Source organism: Macaca mulatta, chromosome 12 (genome assembly GCF_049350105.2).
Source record: "Macaca mulatta isolate MMU2019108-1 chromosome 12, T2T-MMU8v2.0, whole genome shotgun sequence".
Classification (NCBI taxonomy): Eukaryota; Metazoa; Chordata; class Mammalia; order Primates; family Cercopithecidae; genus Macaca; species Macaca mulatta.
This window is the reverse complement of record NC_133417.1, coordinates 15,727,947-15,752,680: the sequence shown is the minus strand read 5'-3', so window position 1 is coordinate 15,752,680 and position 24,734 is coordinate 15,727,947. Positions and strand designations below refer to the sequence as shown.

The window sequence follows — 24,734 nt, the reverse complement described above, 5'->3', positions numbered from 1 at the left end:
TCCCAAGTATCTGGGACTACAGACATGTGCCACCATGCCCAGCTAATTTTTTGTTTTTTGTAAAGATGGGGTCCTCTATGTTGCCCAGGCTGGTCTCAGACTCTGGGGCACAAGAGATCCATCCACCTCCACCTCCCAAAGTGCTGGGATTACAGGGGTGAGCTACCACGTCCGGCCTACTTTCAACATTTATCCAGAATGTAAACACTTTTCACTTTCCTTGATATCACCAGGTCCAACCTGCCACTGACGCCCATCTGGATTCCTGCAATAGCATCAACCTCCTGTGTGTCCTTACAGTTTATTCTCAGTGCTTCTGTATTGAACATTGATCCCTTAAACCATAAACCCACCGATGCTCCTGACTCGCTCAGAGCCAAAGCCAGTGGTTTACCTGTCTACTTTCCTTCTCTACTTCCCCCTTGGCAACTCTGCTCCAGCTACACTGGTGCCCTTGCTGTTTCTAAAATAACCATGCCTGTAGTCTGAGCTACTCAAGAGGCCGAGGCGGGAGGAATGCCTGAGCCCAGAAATTCGAGGCTGTGGTGAGCTACAATTATGCCACTGGACTCCCACCTGGATGACAGAGTGAGCCCCAACTCTAAAAAAGTAAAAATAATAAAACAACCCAGCTTGGTTGGCCTCTGGGCCTTTGCACGTGCTGTTCCCTCTGCCTTAAAAGCTTTTCCTCCAAGATCTCTGCATAGCTCCCTCACTTCCTCAAGGGAGTCTCCACTCAAATGTCATGTTCAGTATGAGGACTTTCAGTGATCATCCACTGAAAACAGCAGTCCCACTTCCACCTCTAGAAGTCCCTAAGCCCATTTCTTGTTTTATTTTTCTCCACACTACTTACCATTTGTGTCACATAATGTATTTCTTTACTTTTTCTTTTTCTTTTTTTTTTTTTTTTTGAGATGGAGTCTCCCTCTGTCACCCAGGCTGGAGTGCAATGGCATGATCTCTACTCACTACAACCTCTGCCTCCCGGATTCAAGCAATTCTCCTGCCTCAGCCTCCCAAGTAGCTGGATTACAGGTTCCCAACCACTATGCCTGGCTAATTTTTTTTTGTATTTTTAGTAGAGATGGGGTTTCACCATGTTGGCCAGGCTGATCTTGAACTCCTGACCTCAGGTGATCTGCCCACCTCGGCCTCCCAAAATGCTGGGATTGTAAGTGTGAGCCACTGCACCCGACCTTCTTTACTTCTTTATCTGGTAATTGTTTGTCTCGCAATGCTGAATATAAGCCTCACGGGGTCAGGAATTTTTGTTCACTGCTGATCCCCAGTGCCTGACACATGGTGGGCACTCACGAATGTTTTGAATGTGTTCATTCATTAAATGAATGTAATGTGCCAGCCCTGTCCCCATCGCTGGGGATACCGCCTGGGAAGCTGGGGAGGATGGTGGCATGTCCACTTGAGTAGCAAGTCGGTCAGGGGACTGGGGTGGAGGAGCAATGCCTGGGACAGAGATACCTTTTCAAGCCATGTGAATTTTCATACCATTTGCATGTATTACCTATTCAGATAATGAATTAAATGGAAAAAAAAAAAAAAGGCACCAGAAAATAAGGAGCCTACTGAATAACATGGCTTTTTATGGCTGGTTCTACATTAACATCAAATCAGATAGCTGGCTAAGTACAAATTTGCAAGGTAGGGAAGTTATACAGTTTGCATTTACTAAACTACTGGGTGCAGTGTTTAAAATTACACCAGGCATGCCTTGGCAGTGGTTTTTGTTTTTTATAAAGTTGATTAGAAGGCCGGGCATGGTGGCTCATGCCTGTAATCCCAGCACTTTGGGAGGCTGAGGCGGGCGAATCACCTGAGGTTGGGAGTTCGAGACCAGTGTGAACAACATGAAGAAACCCCGTCTCTACTAAAAATACAAAATTAACCGCGCGTGGTGGCACACGCCTGTAATCCCAGCTACTCGGGAGGCTGAGGCAGGAGAATCGCTTGAACCCAGGAGGCAGAAGTTGCAGTGAGCCAAGATCACGCCATTGCACTCCAGACCAGGCGACAGGAGCGAAACTTGGTCTCAAAAATAATAATAATAATAAAATAAATAAATAAAGTTAATTAGAGAAAAGCCACAATATTGATCATCTAGCCAAGTGTTAAAGGAGAAATAGAAGAAAAATTAACACAGTACAAAAAACTGCCAGTGAGTATCCTGCATCACTGCCAAAAACATCTCAACAGTTTCTCCTTGGGGACAGATAATTAAGATATTTCCCCTGGTTCCTCTTGCAAAAGTCCTACTTTCCCCCAAACCAACAAACTCCTCTTTTGAATAACCAGATCACAGAACCTGTGAATGAAGCTGCAGAGAACGACAGCGTTACTCATGGCACATTTGCTGCAGGAACTATGTTTGGCAAGTATCAAATGTCTGAATTTCTTTTCCTGGACTTTGTAGGGTTGACAGCATTTATTTATAACAGGGGAGATTCCAAAATTGGTCCCTATCAGTAGAGAAAAGTAATGTCTGCGATACTGCTACAAGTTCATTTTCTTTTTGTTAATACAAATTGAAGCAGAGCAGGCCACTGCAGTAATTGGTAAGCTGCTTAATTATAAAACAGATTAGTTACTGGAACAGGATGGATTTGTAGATAGGTATGTGAAACATTCCCTAATTGGATCGATGGGATGGGACATTAACTCCTGACCTCAGGTAAACCCTAGCTAGCCAAATAGTTTTATTATTTTGTTTTTATTTGTTTTGGAGAGAAAAAAGGACAGAAATAGATCACCTACATATAACTTGAAAAACATTTCCAAAATGTTGAGGTTTACTAGCTGAAGTAGAAAAATGCTCCAAATTCTAAGTCCAGTGTTTACTTCGTGTTTATACTTCAGGCCTCATGAATAAGAAATAAAACCAAAATAGCCCAGTGACTGGAAAACAGGAAATATACTCTGAACACCGTGGGCTACAGATTGTGTTTACAGTGATTGTGGTACTAAAGCAACCTTCTCTTGTGTAAAATTATTTTTTTATTTATTTATGAGACGGAGTCTCACTCTGTCGCCAGGTTGGAGTGCAATGGTGCAATCTCAGTTCACTGCAATCTCCAACTCCCAGGTTCAAGTGATTCTCCTGCCTCAGTCTCCTGGCTGGGATTACAGGCATCTGCCACCACACCTAGCTAATTTTTGTATTTTTAGTAGAGACTGGGTTTCACCACATTGGCCAGGATGGTCTTGAACTCTTGACCTCAAGTGATCCACCTGCCTTGGCCTCCCAAAGTGTTGGGATTACAGGCATGAGCCACTGCGCCCAGCTGAAATTTTCTTTTTAAATAGAGCCATCATTTTAATATATACCTAAGAACATTATATACACTGTATATAATTATATACAATTATTTGCTGGCCATGGGCAGTAGCTCATGCCTCTAATCCTAGCAATTTGGGACACGGAGGCAGGAGGATCACTTGAGGCTAGGAATGCCAGACCAGCCTGGGCAACATACTGAGGACCCATTTCTAAAACAAAAACAAAAACAAAAAAACCAACGGCTGGGCTTGGTGGCTCATGCCTACAATCCCAGTACTTTGGAAGGCAGGCAGATCACTTGAGGTCAGGAGTTCGAGACCAGCCTGGTCAACATGGTGAAACCCTGTTTCTACTAAAAATACAAAAAAACAGCCGGGCGTGGTGGCACATGCCTGTAATCCCATCTACTTGGGGAGGCTGAGGCACTAGAATCACTTGAACCTGGGAGGTGGAGGTTGCAGTGAGCCGAGACCATGCCATTGTACTCCAGCCCGGGCAACAAGAGCAAAACTTTGTCTTAAGAAAAAAAAAAAATTAGTTGGGCCTCATGCAAGTTCCTGTAGTTTCACCTACTAAGTAGGCCAAGGTGGAAGGATCACCTTAGGCCAGGAATTTGAGGCTGCAGTGAGCTATGATCATGCTACTGTGCTCTAGCCTGGGCGACACAGTGAGATCCTGCCTCTAAAAACCAATACAAACCAAACCAAAACTGCTTTGGCCATGCAAAGTGGCTCACGCCTATAATCTCAGCATTCTGGGAGGTCAAGGTGGGAGGACTGCTTGAGGCCAGAAGTTGGGAGATTAAAGACTCCATCTCTATTTAAAAAATAAATAAATACTTTGCCCATAAAATTGTAAAATTAATCAAAGTTATATTTCTTTATACACAAATTCATAAGGTAAATATTTTCATGCTTCATGTCATCGGAATGTTGTATTGCTGGTGATCCAAACCCATTTGGCAAATATATTTTCACCAATTGTCAATTACTGGAAAGACTGTTTCCTAAGCACCAAATTGCTTCAGAGGCATTTGATAGTGGTAGTTTCTGTCCTGTTGTAGTGTAGAAGTTGGTGTGCTGAGGCCGGGCGCAGTGCTCATGCCTATAATTTTACCCAGCACTTTGGGAGGCCGAGGCGGGTGGATCACCTTAGGTCAGGAGTTCAGGACCAGCCTGGCCAACCCAATGAAACCCTGTCTCTACTAAAAATACAAAAATTAGCCGGGTATCATGGCAGGTGCCTGTAATCCCAGCTACTCAGGAGGCTGAGGCAGCAGAATTGCTTGAACCTGGGAGGTGGAAACGCAGTGAACCAAGATTGCGCCACTGCACTCCAGCCTGGGTAAAAGAGTGAAACTCCAGTTGGGCGCGGTGGCTCCCGCCTGTAATCCCAGTACTTTGGGAGGCTGAGGCGGGTGGATCACCTAAGGTCAGGAGTTCAAGACCAGCCTGGCCAATATGGCAAAGCCCCGTCTCTACTAAAAATGAAAAAATCAGCTAGGCATGGTGGCAGGCACCTATAATCCCAGCTACTCCGGAGGCTGAGGTAGGAGAACTGCTTGAGCCCAGGAGACGGAGGTTGCAGTGAGCCGAGATTGTGCCACTGCACTCCAGCCTGGGCAACAGAGTGAGAGTCTGTCTTTAAAAAAAAAAAAAAAAAAAAAAAAAAAAGGTTTAACACTAGGGTATAAACCCCTTTAATAATTTTGGATTTTTGCCAATCTCTTTAAGTGCAATGAGTTAACTGTAGATTTTCTCTGCCGGCTTCAGCCTTCTCAGAAGCTGGGACTTCAGGCTCATGCCACCGTGCCAGGCTGACTATAAATTTCAAGTGCCTGGGATCTATTGCCACCTAGCGTTATATTGCTCTCTGTTATTTCAAGGCTGAGCATTTAAGAATAGAAATCTTGTTGGCCTTCTTCCTTCCATGTGTGCCCCAGTGCCCCATTTCTGCCCCCAGTTCATAAAGTCACTAGGTCCCTCTACCAATAACTTGGAGAAGAAAAACAGCAAAAAAGGAAAGTCGGCTGGGCACAGTGGTTCATGCCTGTAATCCCAGCACTTTGGGAGGCTGAGATGGGTGGATCACTTGAGGTCAGGAGTTCGAAACCAGCCTGGCCAATATGGTGAAACCCCGTCTCTACTAAAAATACAAAAGTTAGCCAAGTGTGGGGGCGGGTGCCTGTAATCCCAGCTACTCGGGAGGCTGAGGCAGGAGAATCGCTTGAACCCGGGAAGCGGGGGTTGCAGTAAGCTGAGATCGCACTATTGCACTCCAGCCTGGGCATCGCAGCGAGACTCTGTCTCAAAAAAACCCCCAAAAAACAACAACAACAAAGGAAAGTCACTAGGTCTTGTCAATGCAAGCTTTTTACTTCTCCCCGTTTGTTTGTTTTTAGAGAGGGGGTCTTGCTTTCTTATCCAGACTGGAGTGCAGTGGGGCCCTCCAGTGCTCACTGGTGTCTCAAACTCCTGGCCTCACTCAATCCTTCCATCTCATCTCAGCCTCCCAAACTGCTGGGATTACGGGCATGAGCCACTGCACCCTGGGCGACGCTATGCCCTTTTCCTTTCTATGGCCACGAATAATCTAGCATTTATGCTAATCCCACTGAAAGTAAACTTTAAGGGCTTGAGTCAGTTCAGCTGGCAAGCTACTTAAGCTCCCTGGGTTTCAGTTTACTCATCTTTCAGATGGGAATAGTAAATATCAATTACGTAGAGTTGTTCTGAGGAAATGTGTTAACATATTTTAAATGTTTACAATAGTACTTTACATGTGCAAACACGTAATAAATGTTCATTATTATTGCATACTTCATGTTATGCCTGAGTCCTTTTTTTATTTTTAGAGACAGAGTCTCACCCTGTCACCCAGGCTGGAGTGCAATGGCGTGATCTTGGCTCACTGCAACCTCCACCTCCCGGGTTCAACGGATTCTCCTGCCTCAGCCTCCCAAGTAGCTGGGATTACGGGTGCGTGCCACCATGCCCGGCTAATTTTTTGTATTTTTAGTAGGAATGGGGTTTCACCATACTGGCCAGGCTGGTCTCGAACTCCTGACCTCATGATCCGCCTGCCTCAGCCTCCCAAAGTGCTGGAACTACAGGCTTGAGCCCCCCATGCCCGGCCGCCTGAGTCCTTAAATGGAGTACGAGTGTTGAAAAGTCATGATTACTTCCTATTTTATGGTCAAAAAGCAGAAATTAGGTTCCCTATGACAATTCAGGCTGATTGATTTATCTTTTTTTGTGCATGTGTAGGGGGTGGTCAGAGTCTTGATCTGTTGCCTAGGCTGGAGTACACTGGCACGATCTGGGCTTACTGCAACCTTGGCCTCCCAGGTTCAAGTGATTTTTCTGCCTCAGCCTTCTGAGTAGCTGGGATTACAGGCACGTGCCACGACGCCTGGCTTTTTTTTTTTTTTTTTTTTTTTTTTTTTTTGAGACAGAGTTTTGCTCTTGTTGCCCAGGCTGGAGTGCAATGGCGCAATCTCAGCTCACTGCAACCTCTGCCTCCCAGGTTCAAGCCATTCTCCTGCCTCAGTCTCCTGAGGAGCTGGAATTACAGGCATGTGCCTCTGGGCTTACTGCAATCTTGGCCTCCCAGGTTCAAGTGATTCTCCTGCCTCAGCCTCCTGAGTAGCTGGGATTACAGGTGTGGACCACCACATCTGGCTACTCTTTGTATTTTTAGTAGAGGTGGGGTTTCATCATGTTCGCCAGGCTGGTCTCGAACTCCTGACCTCAGGTGATCCACCCACCTTGGCCTCCCAAAGTGCTGGGATTATGGGTGTGACCCACTGTGCCCGGCCGCATTTTTTTTTTTTAATTGGGCAGCCCTGAACCAGAACAGGTTCAGAAAGACTCCTCACCAAGTGAGTTTTAAATTTTGATTAAGTCCAATTTATCAACTTTTCCTTTTTATAGATCATGCTTTTGGTTTCACGTCTCTTTGCCTAAACACAGGTCATGAAAATGTTTCTGTTTTCTTCTAAAAGTTTTTTAGTTTTATGTTTACATGTAGGTCTGTGATACATTTTGAGTTCATTTTTGTAGAAGGTGTGAAGCTAGTGTTTCCTATCAACATTGCTTGCAGATGTTCACATGTTGATGTTGATCTGCAATAAGATTTTACATATACATATTTTTGGAGATGGAGTCTCGTTCCGTCACCCAGGCTGGAATGCAATGGCTGGATGTCGGCTCACTGCAACTTCCACCTCACAGGTTCAAGTGATTCTCCTGCCTCAGCCTCCCTAGTAGCTGGGATTACAGGCACCTGCCACCACGCCCAGCTGATTTTTGTGTTTTTAGTAGAGACGGCGTTCGCCATGTTGGCCAGGCTGGTCTCGAACTCCTGACCTCAGGTATTTGGGACCCTCAGCCTCCTGAAGTGCTGGGATTACAGGCGTGAGCCACCGCCCCTGGCCACATAGGATTTCAATTGAGTATATTCCTCAATTGAAAATCATCTGTAGAATTCTATTACCTTTCTGTTGTGGTATGTGCCAGCATGTAATTACACTGCAGTTAGTCATCTTCTGTTGAAAGATAAGTGGAAGCTTTGTAGTCACTCAGTTACATACATTTTGAAACATGGAAATTTCCTTTGCACTTTTACTGAGGTCTGAAAACACTGTTAGAACCACAGTTGGAGGTTGGAAAGTATATCTGCTGTAAATATATGTGTAGGAATGCAGATCTCACGGCTTGTAACTCTCCACAGCACAGGAAGTACATAAAGTAGCCTGATATTACTCGTGATTCAAATGTTGTCATCCAAATGACTTTTCAGCCTTGTAAGTTTTGAATGTAAGTGGCTTTGGCTTTTAATTCTAAATTGAATTCATTGACTTAAATTCATGCAGAAACAGCGAGTTTGCAGCAAAATTTACTTTCTGCACCTGTTCAGTATTTGATAATAGTTGAATGTTCTCACTCAGAAATTTTAAATCTTGGCCCTGAACTCAGGAAGTCTAGGTAAATCTTTATCTCTGCTAAGCCATCAAACTGCTGTGTGGTAGGTAGGATGAGTCAGGATATTCTATTTCTGTCAAAAATCCATGGAACTGCTGATGAAGACCAAGTCCATGGGAACAAATGAAGTGCACTGGTGACTACTGCTTCAATGACACCATAGGTTTACGTATTTTCTGAAAAGCATCTGCTGGTAAATCATACAATGACTAACCTTCAAATGCCCTGTATTTTCACAAGTGGGAAATTTGTTCAACTAACCCCTTTTCTACTACATACATATTTTTACTGCTATCAGTTTGTGTCCCAACTTGGCAAATCCTGCTTCGGGTTGTAATACATTTCTCAACTTTGAAAATATTTTTGCTTACGGTTGCTCCACAGACTATTCAGAGGCTAATTGTTCAGTCACTTCCAGGGTGACTTCTAAGGTCCAATTTTCCAGGGACTGAGGAGGTTCCCAGAATGTGGGACTTCCAGTGTTTAAGCCAGAAAGGTCCTAGGCAAACTGAAACAAACTGATCGCCCCAACACTTCCAACTCGGCAATGACTCTTTGAATGATCGACTGAGCAGTATTGTAACACCTGTTAGCCCCTCAGGAGCCAAGGAAAAGGTTCAAAATCATTTGTCTTGTTTTTAAACTACTGACGTTGCTTCCTCAAGCAACTGTTTTCACTGAAAGGCCAACAGTTCTAAGTTTATTTTGGTGGCTCATGCCTGTAATTCCAACACTTTGGGATGAGGAGGGAAGACGGCTTAAGACCAGGAGTTCGAGACCAGCCCATGTAACAAAGTGAGATGTCTCTACCAAAAATAGTTAACTGGGCATGATGGCGTGTGCCTGTGGTCCCAGCTACTTGGGAAACTGCGTGGGGAGGTTCACTTGAGCCTGGCAGGCAGAGGCTATAGCGAGTCATGATCATGCCACTGCACTCCAGCCTGGGCCACAGAGTGAGATCCTGTCTCTAACAACAAGAAGTTTATTTTCTCTGGCCACATTTCTTCTGCTGTTGGAATCAAACACAATTATCTCATCATTGCTAAATGGCTTTCCTTGCTTGGCTAACAAGCCACTTGGAAACTTACTTTAGTTACAGCCTCATTTTCCTGTCAAGAAATTGGGTGCTGATACACCATTTTATTTTATTTTTATTTTTTTGAGACGGAGTTTCGCTCTTGTTGCACAGGCTAGAGTGCAATGGCATGGTCTCAGCTCACTGCAATCTCTGCCTCCCAGGTTCAGGTGATTCTCCTGCCTCAGCCTTCCGAGTAGCTGGGATTACAGGTGCCTGCCACCAGGCCTGGGTAATTTTTGTTTTTTGTTTTTGAGATGGAGTTTGTTTTTGTTGCCCAGGCTGCAGTGCAGCGGTGATCTCGGCTCACTGCAACCTCCGCCTCCCGGGTTCAAGCAATTCTCCTGCCTCAGCCTCCTGAGTAGCTGCAACTACAGGTGCTGGCAACCATGCCTGGCTAATTTTTTTTATTTTTAGTAGAGACGTGGTTTCACCATGTTGGACGTGCTGGTCTCGAACTCCTGACCTCAGGTGATCCACCTGCCTCAGTCTCCCAAAGTGCTGGGATTATAGGCGTGAGCCACTGTGCCTGGCCAATTTTTTGTATTTTTTTCCTTTTTTTTTCTTTCTTTTTTTTTGAGATGGGAGTCTCACTCTGTCGCCCAGGCTTCAGTGCAGTGGCGTGATCTCGGATTGCTGCAACCTCCGCCTCCCAGGTTCAAGCAATTCACCTGCCTCAGCCTCCCGAGTAACTGGGACTACAGGCGCGTGCCACCATGCCCGATTAATTTTTTGTATTTTTAGTAGAGATGGGGGTTTCACCATGTTAGCCAGGATGGTCTCATCTCTTGACCTCGTGATCTGCCTGCGTCAGCCTCCCAAAGTGCTGGTATTACAGGCGTGAGCCACTGTGCCCAGTCCAGTTTTTTGTATTTTTAGTACAGATGAGGTTTCACCATGTTGGCTAGGCTGGTCTTGAACTCCTGACCTCAGGTGATATGCCTGCCGTGGCCTCCCAAAGTACTGGGATTAACAGGCATGAGCCACCGCACCCAGCCGATACTCCATTTTAAACATCTAACTCTTCTGATGCTTTCCTATGAGTTGGGACTACTCCAATGATGAAATACACAATCTGTAGTGCATCCAGCAGCAGTGCTAAGCAGAGGACCACATATGGTCTGTTACAACTGAGTTCCCATAGCAGAAAAGTAGCCAGAGACAACATATACACATAAGTGTGGCTGCATTCCAGTAAGTCTTTACTTACATACACTGAAATGTGAATTCTCTATCATTTTCACGTGCTGTACTTTCCCCCCAACCACTTCAAGAAATTGCCTTTGTTGCGTTAAAGTGAGATTTTAGAATTAATATTAGCAGTCTCATACCACAATCAGCCAGGGCTACAATTTCCAGTCACAGTGACCAGTTGCCTTGGCTTTGGCCACGCTGTATTCCAAACAATAGTAATGGAAAACCCCATTCTGAACTTGTGTCAACTTCATTCATTTGCCATTCAAAGGCCATTTCTGTGGCATCTATTCACTCAACACTCCATCTTATGGCCAATACACAGCTTGCAAAATGTCAGGCTCCAAATTTTTTCCTGTATAGCTTTTTGTCTGATTATATATAATAGCAAAACAAACCTCATTAATTTTTAAAAACTAAGAAAGGGAAAAATGGCTGGCCTGGTGGCTCATGCTAGGAATCCCAGCACTTTAGGAGGCTGAGGCAAGAGGATCGTTTGACCCCCAGAATTCAAGAACACTGTGGACAACACAGCGAGACCTACTTCAACTAAAAAAACACAAAAGAAACAGGGAAAAACCTAATTAGTTTGATAACTGAATTAATTTTGATATACACTTTTCCATTAAAAAAAAAAACAGTTTTTTTACAAGAAATGTCTATAGCTGGCCAGGTGTGGTGGCTCATGCCTGTAATCCCAGCACTTTGGGAGGCCGAGGCGGGTGGATCACTTGAGGTCAGGAGTTCAAGACAGGCCTGGCCAACATGGTGAAATCCTGTCTCTGATAATACAAAAATCAGCTGGGCATGGTGATGCATGCCTGTAATCCCAGGTACTCGGGAGACTGAGGCAGAAGAATCATTTGAACCAGGGAGGTGGAGGTTGCAGTGAGCAGATCGTGCTACTGCAGTCTAGCCTGGGTACCACTGAGTGAGACTCCATCTCTAAACAAACAAATAAGGGGGGTGGCAGGTGGTTGTTCAGGGAGAAATACTCAGTTCATCTTGCCATGTACATGTATGTGTTTGAATGCACATGCCCCTTAAGATCAAACACAACAGACTTTTGTCTTCACATGGAGAACTTTATCTGATGCTTTCCCAGGGGAAACCAGATGGATGTCCAGATCCAAAGTTTGAGAGATGGTTCAAATAGGGCATTATTTAACAAATACATACTAAATCTTCTATGTGCCAGGAACAGTTCTAGAGATCTAATCTGCTCTTTGCATGTATTTAAAACCAACTCTATTTTGCATCAGAATACCTAGCCCAATATCATATGAAAGACTTACAAAATTATAGATGAAAGAATGCTTAGCGGCAATGAATTAAAAAAAAAATTTTTTTTAGAGTGATAATGAATTTTTTTATTATACTTTTAAGTTCTAGGGTACTTGTGCACAATGTGCAGGTTACTTATGTATGCATGTGCCACGTTGCTGTGCTGCACCCATTAACTCGTCATTTACATTAGGTGCATCTCCTAATGCTATCCCTCCCCATTCCCCCCATCTCACAACAAGCCCCGGTGTGTGATGTTCCCCATCCTGTGTCCACATGTTCTCATTGTTCAATTCCCACCTATGAGTGAGAGCACGTGGTGTTTGGTTTTCTGTCCTTGTGATAGTTTGCTCAGAATGATGGTTTCCAGCTTCATCCATGTCCCTACAAAGGACATGAACTCATCCTTTTTAATGGCTGCATAGTATTCCATGGTATGTATGTGCCACATTTTCTTTTTTTTTGAGATGAAGTTTCACCCGTTGCCCAGGCTGGAGTGCAATGGCGGGATCTTGGCTTACCGCAACCTCTGCCTCCTGAGTTCAAGTGATTCTCCTGCCTCAGCCTCCCGAGTAGCTGGGATTACAGGCATGCACCACCACCCCAGCTAATTTTGTATTTTTAGTAGAGACAGGGTTTCTCCATGTTGGTCAGGCTGGTCTTGAACTCCCGACCTCAGGTGATCCACCTGCCTCGGCCTCCCAAAGTGTTGGGATTACAGGTGAGCCACAGCGCCTGGCAGATGCCACATTGTCTTCATCCAGTCTGTCATTGGTGGACATTTGGGTTGGTTCCAAGTCTTTGCTATTGTCAATAGTCCTGCAATAAACATACATGTGCATGTGTCTTCATAGCAGCATGATTTATAAATTCTTTGGGTATATACCCGGTAATGGGATTGCTGGGTCAAAGGGTATTTCTAGTTCTAGATCCTTGAGGAATTGCCACACTGTTTTCCACAATAGTTGAACTAGTTTACAGTTCCACCAACAGTGTAAAAGTGTTCCTCTTTCTCCACATCCTCTCCAGCACCTGTTGTTTCCTGACTTTTTAATGATTGCCATCCTAACTGGTGTCTGTTTTTTGGGATGGAGTTTCACTCTTGTTGCCCAGCCTGGAGTGCAATGGCGCGATCTTGACTCACTGTAACTTCCGCCTCCTGGGTTCAAGCAATTCTCCTGCCTCAGTCTCCTGAGTAGCTGGGATTACAGGCATGCGCCACCATGGCTGGCTAATTTTGTATTTTTAGAAGAGATGGGGTTTCTCCACGTTGGTGAGGCTGGTCTTGAACTCCTGACCTCAGCCGATCTGCCCACCTCAGCCCCGCAAAGTGCTGGGATTACAGGCGTGAGCCACCGTGCCCAGCCTTTTTTTTTTTTTTTTTTTTTTTCAAGGGACAGGGTCTTGCTCTGTCACTCTGGCTGGAGTGCAATGGTGCAACCACAGGTCATTGTAGCCTCAAACTCCTGAGCTCAGTGATCCTTCCACCTCAGTCTCCTAAGTAGGTGGGACTACAGGAATGCGTTGCCATGCCCAGCTCATTTTTGTTTTTTTTTTTTTTTTTAAGACAGAGTCTTGCTCTGTCACCAGGCTGGAGTGTAGTGGCACAATCTTGGCTCACTGCAACCTCCGCCTCCTGGGTTCAAGTGATCTCCTGCCTCAGTCTCCCAGGTAGCTGGGACTACAGGTATGTGCCACCACACCCACCTAATGTTTGTGTTTTTAGTAGAGACGGGGTTTCACCATACTGGCCAGGATGCTCTTAATCTCTTGACCTTATGATCCACCTGCCTCGGCCTCCCAAAGTACTGGGATTACAGGTGTGAGTCACCATGCCCAGCCTCATTTTAAAAATTTTTTGTAGAGAGGGGCTCTCATCATGTTGCCCAGGCTGGTCTCCAACTCCTGGCCTTAAATGATCCTCCTGTCTCAGCCTCCCAAAGAGATGGGATAATAGGCATGAGCTATGACATCTGAAAGCAATGTTTTTAATGAATCTGAATTCGCTAATGAAGGGGAAAATTTACTTTTTTTATCCCCACAATGACTCCCAAGTCCTACTCGCAAACAAATAAATCGTAGAAAAAAAGTTTAATTGCTGGTTATTGTTTGAATCTTGAAATACAATTCCTCACTGATGACACTGGTATAAAATGGTGGTTATTAATCCATGCTAGCACAACCAAAACTAACGTTAACATTATCGGTAAAAATGAGTCATTTTTGAATCTCGATTAAAATGTGAACACAAAAACAAATCTGTGTTAACACTGGAACTGCCTTCTCACTCTACATATAATTAAACTTCCAGCTTTAACCATTTCATGTTGAAATCTAAAGCATCCCCATGAGTTAAATGTCCCTGACAAACCATGTAGGTGGACAAACAAGATTGGTGGTCTTTAAATGCCAGTGACAGAAAAGGCTGCAGTTTAGTACTTAAACCTGCAGTTAGTGGTCAACTTTCTATCCAAGCAGAGTAAACTAAGGATAGCTATGAAACATCAAAAGAAAATTAGAGGCCAGGACAAAGAGGCAGTGTCAGCCAACCCAATGCAAGCTGGTATGCACCTCTGTATTTCAGACAAGGGCAGGCAATCCAAAATTACAGATTGCTTTTTTTTAACTTGACCAAACAGTGTATTTTTCCTCTGAAAATCTTGTCAAAGGTTGCAATTCATTGCACCTAGTAAAATACAAAGTCCATTCTCATAAAAATATTGTATTTTTCAGAAGAAATATAATACATTGAAAATCACTGATTGCTTTTTCTTCGTCTTTTTTTCCGTGAATGTGTAGGTGTTTGAGTCTCTTGTATTTCTTCTTTTACACAGGATATGGGCTGTTTGAAAACTATTTCATTATCTTTATCATCATCATTCAGTTCAGCCACTTCAGATTTTCTCCTCTCCAAAAATGTTGGTGTACAAACTGGTGTGGGGCCCTGGATTCAACAAGTAAAGATTGTAATACAGAAATGTAGACCAAGATTATGACTTAACCTAAAAATATCACCTCGTCTCTATTTTTACAAGTTGTGCCCCATTATTTTAGGTCTGTTTCCGTCTTTTGGTGATACTATTGCAAAGAATAAAGAACTCAGATGCTTATCAACTTAGTACAGAAATTCACAACAAAAATAGCATGTTCCATTACAAGGTTTTAGGCAGAAAATTGCTAAATCAACAATAAAGATCTACCAAATGTCACAATATTTAATTTGAAATCTTAAAATGAGAGTAGCAGAAACTACTTTTCCTCCTTCAAATTATTTCTATAATATCTGGTGCCCAGAATATTGAAAACCATTTTACCTGGCTATCCACAGTCTTCTCAGGAACGTTGGGAGTACCTAAAACTTTTTTCTTCTTCTTACGTAAAACCTTAAAATAAAATTTTAAAGGTCATCAATTTGAATATGGATCAGCTATGGTAGTCTTCAATGTTTTCCTACTTATCTTTCTCTAATATCTTGCATGTAAAATGATAAAAAACATTTTACCTGGCCTTTCGTGGACGTCTGACGATTAGTTTTTGAAACACCTTCCGTTTTCTGCAAAATCTTTAATAAAGAAGTTATAAATTGACAATCTCGTATCTTTTCTTTCTAAACTTAGCATTAGATCCTCATATATATTATCAGTAAATCCTCCCTAAATGACAGAACATTTCAATTTAAAAATCAAAACTCATAAATATAGTGAATTATCTCAAGTAAAGGGCAAAACTAGGAAATACCCAGTAGAGGAACTGACAGAGCTGCAGAGGTTGAAGGGAAGGCCAACACCTGGAGCTCACTGATTCACAGAATCCTGAATTCAGGAGGGCGGAAGCAAGAAGAACGTGCAAAGCCAGGCCACCCCCATCTCCACTAAGTCACAAACAGGGTACAGGAAAAGCAGTGCTTGCATGCCTCTTACCAAGTTTCACTGTCTCAGTTCCCAAATGGTTCACAAGAGTACCAGGGCCTAAGGCCTTGGCGAAATGTTCTAATACTATTAAAGACAATATTTGGAATTTGGGCAAAAAGTTAACCACCGAGAATTGAGCCAAAGGAGAATAACACAGTCACCTAGTTTCTGGATAAGGTTAAAAACCTAGTAGATTGGCTGGCCCAGTGGCTCACACCTATAATCCCAGCATTTTGGGAGGCTGAGGTGGGTGGATCATGAGGTCAGGAGTTCGAGACCAGCGTGGCTAACATGGTGAAACTCCATCTTTACTAAAAAAATACAAAAAATTAGCTGGGTGTGGTGGTGTGTGCCTATAGTCCCAGCTACTCAGGGGGCTGAGGCAGGAGAATCACTTGAAACCGGGAGGCAGAGGTTGCAGTGAGCCAAGATAGCGCCACTGCACTCCAGCCTGGGCAACAGACGGAGACTGTCTCAAAAAAAAAAAAGAAAAGAATAAGACCCTTACCTATACTAGCCATACCATAATGAGCTTCATTCTCGATCTATAATAAAAGACACAGCTCTCCTTACTGTGACAGATGGACGAAAGGTTCAGTGTTTTGGTATTTACTTATAGCATACAGTAAACCAAAGACTTAATTCTGGCAGTGTCACCTCTGAATGACAATCTTTTTCTTTTTTTAGAGATATGGTCTTGCACTATTGCTGAGGCTGGAGTGCAATGATACAATCACAGCTCACTGCAAACTTTAAATCCTAGGCTCAGGAGATCCTCTTGCCTCAGCCTCCTGAGTAGCAAGGACTACAGGCACACACTACCTCAGTTGGCTAATAAATGGCAATCTAAGAGTATTATAGTTTTCAGTTAAATAGTGGGTTTACTTCAGTAACTTAAAAAACAGATTATGTAAGGTAAACAAATCAGATTATCTCCTTAAAAGAAGCTTCCTCTTCTAGCCAGGCATGGTGGCTCACTCCTATAATCCTAGCACTTTAGGAGGCCAAGGCGGGTGGATCACCCGAGGTCGGGAGCTCGAGACCAGCCTGGCCAACATGGTGAAATCCCGTCTCTACTAAAAATGCAAAAAGTAGCTGGGCGTGGGGGTGGGCGCCTGTAATCCCAGCCACTTGGGAGGCTGAGACAGGTGAATCACTTGAACCTGGGAGGAGTTTGCGGTGAGCCGAGATTGTGCCACTGCACTCCAGCCTGGGCAACAGAGACTCTGTCTCAAACAACAACAAAAAACAACTTTCCTCTTCTGAATAATGGAAATAACAGAATCTGGTCTCACAATGTTTTAGGAAGAACTTACAATGGAATGTTTCAAAAGTTTAGCCAGGCCAGGCATGGTGGCTCACACCTGTAATCCCAGCACTTCTGGAGGCGAGGTGGACGGATCACCTGAGGTCAAGAGTTCGAGATCTGACTGACCAACATGGTGAAATCCCATTTCTACTAAAAATACAAAAAATTAGCCAGGTGTGGTGGTGCGCACCTGTAATCTCAGCTACTCCTGAGGGTGATGCAGGAGAATCGATTGAACCTGGGAGGTGGAGGTTGCAGTGAGCTGAGATTGTGCCACTGTACTCCAGCCTGGGCAATAGAGCAAGACTCTGTCTCAAAAAAAAAAAAAAAGAAAAAAAAGTTTAGTCAAAAAACTGGCTGGGCACAGTGGCTCACGCCTATAATCCCAACCCTTTGGGAGGCTGAGGTGGGTGGATCACCTGAGGTCAGGAGTTCGAGACCAGCCTGACCAACATGGAGAAACCCTGTCTCTACTCAAAATGCAAAAATTAGCCAGGCATGGTGGTGTGCACCTGTAATCCCAGCTACTTGGGAGGCTAGAGGCAGGAGAATTGCTTGAACCCAGGATGTGGAGGTTGCAGTGAGCCAAGATTGTGATAAGCACTAGGCTAGGTCCTTTACAAGGTACAAAGTCGCCCCCTCCCCTCCCCACAACAAACCACAAAAAAGATTTCACGAATATTTACCAAGGAAGGAAAATCATAATCAATTCCTTTTTTGGCTAATTTCTTCCTGAGTAATCTTTCTTTCTTTTTAAATCGCTCCTCCATCCGTAGCTTTTGTGTTAGTGTCCGATTCCGATTATACCGTTTCACTGATGGATGTGATGGCTGCTTAAATGGAATATTCCAGTCTTTAAAGAGTTCTTTATGTACTTTTTCAGGTGGCATAAAATGACCTATTTTTAAAAAGAAAAAAACATAAAAAGTTTCAACAAAATGGTAGGAAAGAGATTTTAATGCTAACTTTAGAATCTCCCCAGTGCCATTCCTCACATAACAAAATGATGTGGCTGGGTCCAGTGGCTCACACCTGTAATCCCAGCTTCTCTCACAGCAATGGGAAGTGAATAGAGACACTACCGGGTCAGCCTCATCAGCTGTGAACTTGGGTACCCAAGACGGCCACATGCCACCATGTGCACAGGGAGGCCAGAAACTTCACTTTGGCTCCCAAGGGCAGCAGGATCTGGACAGGGATGCTCTCTGCATCCTATGGACTGCAGGGTAGGGGCTGCGCTGGCTCCTTTCTGCAGAGTAGGAACTGTGCTAGCTCCTTTCTGTAGGACGAACCTGCACTGGCTGCTTTCTGCAAGACGCACTACTCACCTCGTGCTATCGCTCCTCCACTCCCTCTGGCTTCTCTCGTGTGGAAGCGCTGCAGCCACTGCCATTTAGACAGATTTTGCAATGCGATTCCTGACCTTTGATGCTATCCCCACTGCCCTCACGATAAATTCTGAACTGGCTGACTTAGAAGGCCCTCGGTAACCTGACCTGAAGCTTCTTCCTGCTCCCTCCTCTCTTGCTACTTTTCCTCACATTCTCTCACAGCCGAATGGTTAGGCACCTTTGGCTTGGCATTCACTGTTCCTCAGCCAGGAATGGTCTGTCTTCACTCCTGTCCCCTTCACCTGGCTCGCTCCTGTTTAGTCTTCAGGTTTCAATGTCAATGCTGCTTCCTCAGAGAAGCCTTTCACAGCCCATAAGGATGGTTAGCTGCTCCTCCCGTGTGTCCCCAAGGTAACTTGTTCGGTTCCATTGAGGGTAAAAACAGCTCTCAGGCTGGGAGATTTTAAAATTCCAATTAGAATCTGCCTGCAACATACACTGAAGTCCTTGCACCATTCTGTAAGAGTCATCCCAGAGATGAAGTGGCATGTCCAAGCAGCTGGGCACGCCGCCCTTCCCACCAGTCACCCACCAGCAGCAGGCACCAGGCAACCCTGCAGTAAGACAGGGGCACTTACACTCCAGGAGTCTTTCACCAAACAGGTAGTTGTTCATTGTTTCAGCAACTATCTTGGCAACATCCTCAGACTCAAACTCCACAAATGCATAGCCTTTGCTATTTCCAGTCTGCAACAGAGAAGTCGCCACAAAAAGTAGAACAATCAAATTTGAATGCATCATCAAATTCCTAAAATGCCATTATTTTAAATAATGTATATTAGCTCCTTATCAAATATTACCACACACTTAATTCTAACTTCAATTCACATATTCTGGGGACTGTTATGGGAAAAAGAAAAGATGCAAGAATCTGGACGCACAGCTGATTTTGTGGTATTCTTGGGATTTTGGTTATATGTGATAAATACACAGTTCCTATGGCTGGAATTTATTCAGTAACAACACCCCATGGTATAAAAAAAGTCTTCAACTTAAAAGCCACATGGCTTAACAGTGGGAATCAAGAGGCTCATTTCTAGCACCAGTTGTGTCAGTAACGAGCAACTTGGACACTTCCACAACTGAGTCTCAGCTTAATTATCTTCAACAGGGGGATTCTTGAAAAAATTTAAATCCCTCAAAATCCATTTATAATCTCAACACTCAAAAGGGAGGAGAAGGCCAGGCGTGGCGACTCACGCCTGTAATCCTAGCACTTTGGGACGTTGAGGAGGGTGGATCACCTGAGGTCAGGAGTTCAAGACCAGCCTGGTCAACATGGTGAAACCCCATCTCTCCTAAAAACACAAAAAATTCACTTTGGGAGGCCGAGGCGGGTGGATCTCGAGGTCCGGGGTTCGAGACCAGCCTGGCCAACACAGTGAAACACCATCTCTACTAAAGATACAAAAAATTAGCTGGGCATGGTGACATGCATCTGTAATCCCAGCTACTCGGGAGGCTGAGCTGGGAGAATCACTTGAACCTGAGAGGCAGAGGTTGTAGTGAGCTGAGATTGTGCTACTGCACTCCAGCCTGGGCGACAGAGCAAGATTCCATCTCAAAAAAGAAAAACTAGGCCAAGCGAGGTGGCTCATGCCTATAATCCCAACACTTTGTGAGGCCGAGGTGGGTGGATCATCTGAGGTCAGGAGTTAGAGACCAGCCTGGCCAAAATGGTGAAACCCTATCTCTACTAAAATACAAAAATTAGGCCGGGCACAGTGGCTCACATCTGTAATCCCTGCACTTTGGGAGGCTGAGGCAGGAGGATCACCTGAGGTCGGGAGTTCGAAACCATCCTGACCAATATGGTGAAACCCCATCTCTACTAAATATACAAAAATTAGCCAGGGGTGGTGGTGTGCGCCTGTAATCCCAGCTATTCAGGAGACTGAGGCAGGAGATTCGCTTGAACCCAAGAGGCTGAGGGCGCAGTGAGCCAAGATCGCGCCACTGCACTCCAGCCTGGGCAACAGAGTGAGACTCCGTTTCGGGGAGGGGGGGGGGAAGGCCAGCACGGTGGCTCACGCTTGTAACCCCAGCACTTTGGGAGGCCAAGGCGGGAGGATCATGAGGTCAGGAGATCGAGACCATCCTGGCTAACACAGTGAAACCCCCTCTCTACTAAAAAAGTACCAAAAAAAAAAAAATTAGCCAGGTGTGGTGGTGGGCGCCTGTGGTCCCAACTACTCGGGAGGCTGAGGCAGGAGAATGGCGTGAACCCGAGAGGCAGAGCTTGCAGTGAGCCGAGATCACACCACTGCACTCCAGCCTGGGTGACAGAGTGAGACTCTGTCTCAAAAAAAAAAAAAAAAAGTTAGCCAGGCATGGTGGCGGGCACCTATAATCCCAGCTAGTCTGGAGGAGGGCAGGAGAATCGCTTGAACCTGGGAGGCAGAGGTCACAGTCAGCTGAGGAACTGTGCTACTGCACTCCAGCCCGGGCGACAGAGCGAGACTCCGTCTCAAACAAAACAAAACAACAACCAAAAAAACCCTGAATAGAATGAAATAGAAAATCAGCAAATCACACAAAACAAGTTTAAATATTGTCTCATATGGCTTTTATTTCAGTTATGCTTACATGTATGTGTATGTGTGCTGGTTTGTGCTATGAAACTTTTTTTGAAAACCCTCATCTTCTCTGTGATGGTAAAAACTTACTTCTTATTGTGAGCCAGTCTGCAAAATGCTCTTCTAGAAAAATCTGTCTATACCTGCACAAAGATTGTTCCTAGCAGCTTCATGTAAAGAGTTAAAAATAGTAAAAAACCTAATGTTCAGGCTAGGCACAGTGGCTCGCTCACACTTGTAATTCCAGCACCTTCGGAGGCCGAGGTGGGCGGATCACCTGAGGTCAGGAGTTTGAGACCAGCCTGGCCAAAACATGGTGAAACACGGTTTCTACTGAAAATATAAAAATTAGCCAGGTGCAGTGGCCAGTACCTGTAATCTCAGCCACTTAGGAGGATGAGGCAGGAGAATCACTTGAATGTGGAGGCGGAGGTTGCAGTGAGCTGAGATCGTCCCACTGCACTACAGCTGCCTGGTGACAAGAGTGAGATTGTCTCAAAAAAAAAAAAAACCCCAAAACAAAACCTAATGTTCAATAGGAGCGTGGATAAACTTTAGTTACCTAAGTAACAAGCAATGATGATAACAAAGGCACTAGAGTTACACGGATAAAGCTCAGATTATTGAGTAAAAAAATTCAGCTGAAGAATGATAGAAATAATTTTAAAATAATACTATATGTACATTTATATATGTACACACGTGTTGTAGCACATATATATATAGATACAGTAAAAACTTATAAACATATATAGCAATGAAAACTGAATTTGTGGCCAGGAGCGATGGCTCACGCCTGTAATCCCAGCACTCTGGGTGGCTGAGGTGGGAGGATCACAAGGTCAGGAGTTCGAGAACAGCCTGGCCAACTAATGAAACCCCGTCTCTACTAAAAACACAAAAAAAATGTAGCCAGGTGTGGTGGCAGGTGCCTATAATCCCAGCTACTTGGGAGGGTGAGGCAAGGAGAATCGCTTGAACCTGGGAGGCGGAGGTCGCAGTGAGCTGAGATCGCACCACTGCACTCCAGTGCAAGCTTCTGTCTCAAAAAAAAGAAAACGGAATTTGTGAATTTAATTCCCTAATTAAAGGAGAAGGTGAAGAACACTGGGAAGGGTACAAAAGGGACCTCAATTCTACCTATAATCTGTATCTTTAGGACAACTAACAGATGATGGATGCACACCCTATCCCCTAGATGCTAAATCAAATAGGTGCCTATGGCTACAACCCAAGTTTATGTGCCGGGATTCTATGTTTCAGATTCTAAACCTCCACTCTTCTTTTTGGAATGAAATCTGATAAGAGTATGTGAACGTGCTCTTTAATGTCAAGAATCACACACATTTGAAAAACAAAACGTCAAATCCAACTTTAAAAATCTTACCCTTTTACTTCTGGACAGTCTGAATCGTGTCACAGTGCCAAACTGGGAGAAATACGAAAAGATCTGGGTTTCGTTAAGTAGGTTAGGTAGGTGGCCCACATAGACTACTCCAGAAGTAAGTCGTTCTTGTTTTTTCCGCTGAAGACATAAAGACCAGGTAAATTAAATATTTTTTAAAATAAGAAAATCACATTGTAACAAAACTTACAAAACCCCTAGCCCTAGGCCCAAGAACCTACTCCGCATTTCCACTTACCACAGTAGTAATTAAAGAAGTGGCTGTTGAGTGTCTCTCTCCCCACAAAGGCCATGGCCAAGCAGTAATCAACTATCTTTCCAGCCTGGCATCCCAGCACCCAGTATAATGTTAGTGCTCAATAACTATGTCAATCAACGGATAAGCAAGGACATCTTCGAACAAGCCATTTTGGATCTTCTGCCCAGAGAACTCTACATAAATATAGCCTTCAATTTTGTATGCATATTACTGTTTACTCGCATTTCATCGAAAAATTTTCGAGACGCTTGCTAACTCTCACAATACAGATTAGCCTTTCAGCGTCTCAACCATCATACCCTTACCTCTGTAACAAGAACTTCTAAGTTTTCCTGTGTAGTTTATGCTAAAAACCACAGAAAGTATAAGCGATGTCAGGGGCCCTGGTCAGCAAGCGGAACCTGGCAACTACTCTATTTTAATAACTCCCAGATCACCAACCCGGCATACAAACCTCCCGAATGTGTTAAGTCTGGGGCCCCCGTTTTCGGGGGGAACGCGGAAGCGTGACAGGTCTAACCCGGAGACAACCTGTGGTATGGGAACCTATTCCCTCCAGGTGGTTCCCTCCGCGGCTTCCGTCACCCCAATACTTCCCCCTTACCCTCCACATGAAGGCTCCAAGGCCTCAGCGGCCAAACCTCTCCATCATTTACCCACCAGCGTAAACCCTTTAGTCTCAGAAACCGTGGCCTGCAAGCTTAAGAGGTGGGTCCCTGATTCGGTCAAATCCGCTAAGGATACTCTGGAAGGCGTGCGCGAAGGCAAGGGGAGTCCGGGCGGGGAACCGCGCAACCCCGGATACCCCCTAGACCCTGTCCGTCGCCCCCGCTCGCAGCCTGGACCAGGGTGCCTGCTCACCTGGGTTATGCGCTTGCGAACCTGCGCCACCTCCTTTTGAAACTCGGCATCTTCCTGCGGGTTAAGCGACAGGATCGGCCCAGCTGGGCCAGAAAAAGCCGCCATGCCAAAAGCGGCCAACACTAACTCCACGCGGCGCTCCCGGAAACGACGGGCTCCCAGCTCCCCTGAGGCGGAAGTAGAGGTAGGACAGGGGCGTGGCGAAGCGCGGAGGCGAGGCGTGGCGAGGGGTGGGGAGGGCCATGAGTCGCGCGCGGGGTTGGAGCAGGAGTAGCACGGAGAAGCGGGGGTGGGGCACGAGGCGCGGGGCGCGGGACGCGGGACGGGGCATAAATTGTGCCGCGGTGCGAGGGCGGGGCACGAGGCCTGGCGAGGGGCGGGGAGAGGCATGAGTCGCGCGGAGGCGCGGCACCGGGCGTAGTTGTGCCGAGGCGGGGGTGGGGAGTGGGGCGGGACGGGGGTGGGGTGGGGACAGGGGTGGGGGTGGAGACGGGGCGGGGGTGGACAGAGCGGTGCGGGGCAGGGGGGCCCCGGGGCGGCGGGGAGTGGGGTCTGGGGCTGGGCTGGGGATAGTTTCCGCGCCCTCCGCTGTAGGGGCGCCGATTGGCTTGGCTTAAGAGTGCCTGAAACAATTACCTTCACGCCTACTTAGAAAGGCGGTCTACAATTACAAAACAGTACTGGTGCCCGAGATGCTGCTCACATTCCTCAATTTGCTTATTATTATTTTCGAAACAGAGTTTCCGCTCTGGTTGCCCCAGCTGCAGTGAAATGGCTCAATCTGAGCTGACTGCAACTTCTGCCTTCAGAGTTCGATTCTCCTGCCTCAGTCTCCCGAGTAGCTGGGATTACTGGCGCCCGCACCATGCCCCACTGGCTTATTTTTAGTAGAAATGGGGTTTCACCATGTTGGTCAGGCTGGTCTCGAAGTCCTGACCTCAGGTGATCTACCCGCCCCAACCTCCCAAAGTGCTGGGATAACAGGTGTGAGCCACCGTGCCCAGCCCTAATTTGGTTATTTCACTCACTAGTGTGTGAGCCCCTCCTGTGTGGAGACCCCTAGAGAATTTACAGCCTGGGGCAGCATGGCTGCTTTGAGAGATGAAAGAGCCTCGTGGGGGAGAGGCACACTGGGTGACGCAGGAGGGTCCCCCTTAGGAGGTGGTGTTGGCAGCGAAGCCTGAAGGCTAAG

General features: G+C 45.4%; 1 protein-coding gene across 1 annotated transcript; it reads right to left on the bottom strand.

The window, feature by feature from the left end:
• Positions 1 to 13,906: 13,906 nt before the first annotated feature.
• NIFK (nucleolar protein interacting with the FHA domain of MKI67) lies at positions 13,907 to 23,694 on the bottom strand. The gene is made up of 7 exons (XM_001085690.5): positions 23,543 to 23,694; positions 22,405 to 22,542; positions 19,020 to 19,128; positions 17,737 to 17,948; positions 15,333 to 15,392; positions 15,145 to 15,213; positions 13,907 to 14,774 (listed from the first exon to the last, which is right to left on the bottom strand). The coding sequence occupies exons 1-7, from the start codon at positions 23,645 to 23,647 to the stop codon at positions 14,586 to 14,588; spliced, it is 882 nt and encodes a 293-aa protein (XP_001085690.4). The 5' UTR covers positions 23,648 to 23,694; the 3' UTR covers positions 13,907 to 14,585.
• Between the last annotated feature and the right edge of the window lie 1,040 nt (positions 23,695 to 24,734).